The 4,506-nt window shown below is 45.8% G+C and overlaps 1 protein-coding gene across 5 annotated transcripts in view; it reads right to left on the bottom strand.

Moving 5' to 3' along the window:
- The window catches only part of Ccdc30 (coiled-coil domain containing 30), a 94,142-nt gene that overhangs the window by 47,023 nt on the left and 42,613 nt on the right, over window positions 1–4,506 (bottom strand). For 2 of the 5 annotated variants that reach the window (XM_028787768.1, XM_028787777.1), the window contains one exon: window positions 1,000–1,361. The exons of 2 other annotated variants lie outside the window; for them this stretch is intronic. In XM_028787768.1, coding sequence (XP_028643601.1) covers window positions 1,109–1,361 — 253 coding nt within the window. In that variant the 3' untranslated portion in view covers window positions 1,000–1,108. Of the gene's footprint in view, window positions 1–999; window positions 1,362–4,506 lie in introns of those variants that run through there. One more of the 5 variants, XM_028787744.1, reaches the window with a different exon arrangement.

The raw sequence follows: 4,506 nt of genomic DNA, 5'->3' as shown, positions 1-4,506 counted from the left end.
GCTGGATAGAGTTCCAGCCAAGATTACACAATGAATCAATCTCTCTCTCTCTCTCTCTCTCTCTCTCTCTCCCTCGGTTTCTCTCTCTCTCTCTCTCTCTCTCTCTCTCTCTCTCTCTCTCTCTCTCTGTGTGTGTGTGTGTGTGTGTGTGTGTGTCTGTGTCTGTGCATGTGACTTTGGGTACTCTCAGAGGCCAGAGATATAAAAACCTAAAAACCCCTTTGAGTTTCAAGCAGTTGTGGGTTCTGGGAATCAGGCTCAGGTTCTCTGTAAGAGCAGTGCTCACTCTTAACTGCTGAATCAGCTCTCCAGCCTTCCTTTCCTTAAACTACACTCTTGATCTACTGATCTACCCCACCCCCTTTTTTTTTGAAATAGCCCGGGCTAGCTTCAATATCATTATGTAACAAAGGGTGACTCTTGATCCTCCTGCCTCTACCTCTCAAATTCTGGAATAGTAGGAGAGCGCCTGGCATTTTATCAGCCCTTTGAAGGTAGTTTACTTGCAAATACAATAAATAGTCTTCTAATGATCTCAAAATAATTTTTCTGTCTACAGAAAAATTTTACTCTGAACAACAGAGTCCTGTAAGAAGACTAAGAACCAAAGTGAGGCTGGTGGCTGTTTCCTGTAACTCTCCGACAGGCAGAGCTGCAGGAAATAGCAAATAGCCAGGGCCATTTAAACAACCTCTCTGAAGTCATTTCTTCTCTCTCTCTCTCCCTCTCTCTCTCTCTCTCTCTCTCTGAAATGAACACTTGGTTCACTGAGTTCCCTAGAATAGGAAGGGTGGCACATACCCTGCCATCACTTCACCTCCACCCATCTGAGGAAGATGTGTTCTTTCTGAGCCTGCCCTGAGCTTATGGCCCAGTGAGGGGTGTCCATGCTCAGACCTCACAGGAAGGCCGGAGGAAAGAAGCAACTCCACAGAGTAGTGCTGTCCAACCCCCATAATTCAGAAACCAACCCTTCAGTAATAAAGCGAATCATCAGGGTCAGACTTTGGTTGTAATTTTATTACCACTCAAGCTGTAATGTTGTATAAGAAACATACTTTAAGTAAGAAGAAGGTCTAAAAAACAAAACCGATGCTTATCTCCAGGGCTAGTCAGACAGACGGAACCCAGAGCTTGTGTCTGCAGCACCTACCTTGGTGCTATTGTCATCTGAACTATCACCACAGCTCTGAGACGGGAGGCTCGCCTCTTCTTCAAGCCTCCCAACTTCCTTGGGCTCCACGGCCAATGGCTGCTCATGGCCTCGAATCTGCTGTGACTCCTGCCTCTCCCTTGGGAAAGTGGCCGCCTTCACTGACTCGTCTGGCATTTCCTCCTGTTTACTTTCTCCTAATTCAGAACTTGGTACAAATACAACAAGAAACTATCAAACAAATATTCTTGTGGCAGAATAGTGAAGAAGAAGAAGAAGAAGAAGGAGAAGGAGAAGGAGAAGGAGAAGGAGAAGGAGAAGGAGAAGGAGAAGAAGGAGGAGAACGAGAAGAAGAAGAAGAAGAAAGAAGGAGGAGGAGGAGAGGAAGAGGAGGAAGAGGAGGAAGAGGAGGAGGGAAGGAAAAGGAGAGGAGGAAGAGAAAAGAAGAGGAGGAGGAGGAAGGAGGAAAAATCCTACACTCTAGATTTTTCACCCTAGGAGATCCTCCCACCCCCAAACTTCAAACTTGGACTGTACATCAGTGGAGCTGTTCTTGTGCATCTTATAGCAGAGGCTCTTTTTATCCCTACTCGGTCAGGGAGACAACCCATCCATCGTATATTTTCATGTACAGCCCAATAACCAGTTCAAAGAGATTTTTCTCCTCTCTGGACTTCTAGTATTGCACTGGGTAGATTTGGGTCATAAACATTTTCAAATGTCACTTAAAAGTAGTTGGTACCTCCACAAGGGCTACAGTGGGCTGCAAGGGGTTTATAATTGAGAAATAAGGATATCCAGATACTAATTAGGCTGAATGGTAGTATATAGCTTGGTTAATCATTGACATGAGCTAAAAAGGGACAAGACTAAAACTGTACATATGTTTGCACACACACACACATACATATACATGGATGTTCGTAGATTTTGGTAAAAATGAGATCATGGCAAAACAAAATATCCCACAATGGTTTGACAAGCTCTGCAGGGGCCAGCAAGATGGCTCAGTAGATGAAGGTGCTTGCTGCCAAGCCTGATGACCTGAGTTCAATCCCTGGGACTCAGGTGATAGAAGGAGAGACTTGAGCCCTTTACCTTGTCTTCCTCTGACTTCTGCAAGGGTGCTGTAGCATCCTTCCACTCTCTAGTAAGTAAATTTTTGTTTTTAAATAAAAAAAAACATGCCAGGGAAACTGGATGAGAGGTTGTTGTCTCTATCCACATAATAAAATCAGGGTCAGGAACCAGGATTGGGTCTGGAGAGACTTCAAGGTTGGTATTCCTGATACTCATCTGTCAGATGTGGAGGTGGGAAAGATCAAGGTGACATCTGGATTTCTGACTGGGCTAAATGTGTGGCTAGACAGTGGACTAAGGTAGGAGGGTGTGGATAAGAACGGAGATGCGCTGAGGTGAGATCCCAACACAGGACAGGAGGGTAGGAACCTTGCACTGAAACCCAGACACAACGAAGAAAGGCTTGGGGATGAAGGGCTCATCCTAGTCAGAAGCCAAAGGCTTGTAAAGAACAAGCAGAATGGGGTAGAAAGCCAGAGAAAGAGGGGGACTCCTTGAGAATGTAAGTCACAGAAACAGGAGGAGGAGCGTCCCTTCAGCTGCCTGAGAATGTACAGAAGAGTGCACACAAACGGTGCACACACACAATCTGAGGGGCTTTGCTGTGTTTTGCTTCTGGTGTCTTCTTTTTTGGCAGTGCTGGGTTTGAACCCAGGGTCTTCTGCGTGCCAGGAAAGCATTCTGCCTCTAATTTATGCCTGCACCTTGGTCCCACTTGTATTTCTAGTCCCCCAACCTGAAGTTTGGGGCTCCTCGAGCTCAGCCCGAATGCATCACAATCATAGTTGTTCACTTTCAAAAAGGAGTTGGCAACACAAATCCAGAGCCATAAAGAGGTTTAGATGCTGACACTGGAGAGACGGCTCGGGAGTTAAGAGCACTGGTTGCTTTTCCAAAGGACCCTAGTTCAGTACCTAGTTAGCAGCTCAGAACCATCTGTAACTCTTGTTCCAGTGGATCTGACTCCCTCTTCTGGCCTTCATAGGTACTGCATGCATGTGATGCACAGGCAAGCATGTCGGCAAAATGCCCATATACACAAAACCAATTACTTAGAAATTTAAAAACATCTAAAAATGTTTAGATTCTAAGAAATTGTAAACCATGAACATAGACTGTCCTGTGGATCTGCAGGTGCTGTTCTATGGAGCTGTGATGTAACCTGTATCCACTGTAATCAAGTAATTTGTAAGAAAACAGAAGCTCAGTATGCAATGCTACCCATAGTCATTTCATTTAAGACGGCAGTGGACAGAGACAAACCGTTCTGGTTTGGACATGGCTTTGTCATTTCCCCCAAGGGAAACCAGTGAAGCTTGTTTGACTGAGATATCCTTCTACCAACAAGTGTGAAGAGCAGCTGAGGCTGACTCCTGCTGTCAACCTTGGGCCTTGACATTCGAGCACACACTCACATGTGGGCACATGCAAACATGCTCGCATGCTCACACACAGGGACAAAAACAGGAAAAAAAAGGCCATGCCTTTCCCTTCCTTTCTCCCTGGCTTCCAGACTGCCATATAATATAATCCCTTCTTGCATGTGTTCCTTCTGCCGGGAGGCCCTAAGCAGAGATGGGTGCCATGCTTCTGAACTCCCAGAACCATGAGGTAAATAAGATTCTTGAAGAATTCAGCTTCAAGTATTTTGTCATAGCAAGAGATATGGTCCCCAAATCAGCAAATGAAACAATCAAGCTGGAAGTCAAGTTCTTTTATTTATTTAAAATTGTATTACATGGCCGGGCGGTGGTGGCACATGCCTTTAATCCCAGCACTTGGGAGGCAGAGGCAGGTGGATTTCTGAGTTCGAGAGTTTGAGGCCAGCCTGGTCTACAGAGTGAGTTCCAGGACAGCCAGGGATACACAGAGAAACCCTGTCTTGAAAAACCAAAAAAAAAAAAAATTGCATTACATGTAAATTTGTGTGTGCATATGCATGCCACTGTGCATGTGTGACAGAGGGTGGCCCGTGGGAGTCAGTTGTATCCTTCTGTCATAGGTCTTAGAGCTCAGACTTGGGCTTGATGGCAAGTACCCTAAGCTCCTGAGCCATCTCATTGGTGCTCCTTACTGTTTTGAGATGGGGGGGTGTCTTTCACTGAACCTAGAGATGACCAATTTAGCTAGATGAGCTAGCCTGTGAGTTCCGGGGACCCTTCCATCTCCATATGCCAAACCAGTAGAGGGACAGGTGGACGTCACTGGAGATCTGAACTTAGGTCTTCATGTTTGCTTGGCAGGCCCTTCGCTGCCTGAGCCCTCTCCCCAGA

The sequence above is a fragment of the Grammomys surdaster genome, unplaced genomic scaffold (assembly GCF_004785775.1).
Source record: "Grammomys surdaster isolate TR1022 unplaced genomic scaffold, NIH_TR_1.0 100, whole genome shotgun sequence".
Taxonomy (NCBI): domain Eukaryota; kingdom Metazoa; phylum Chordata; class Mammalia; order Rodentia; family Muridae; genus Grammomys; species Grammomys surdaster.
This window is presented reverse-complemented; position numbering and strand designations above follow the sequence as displayed.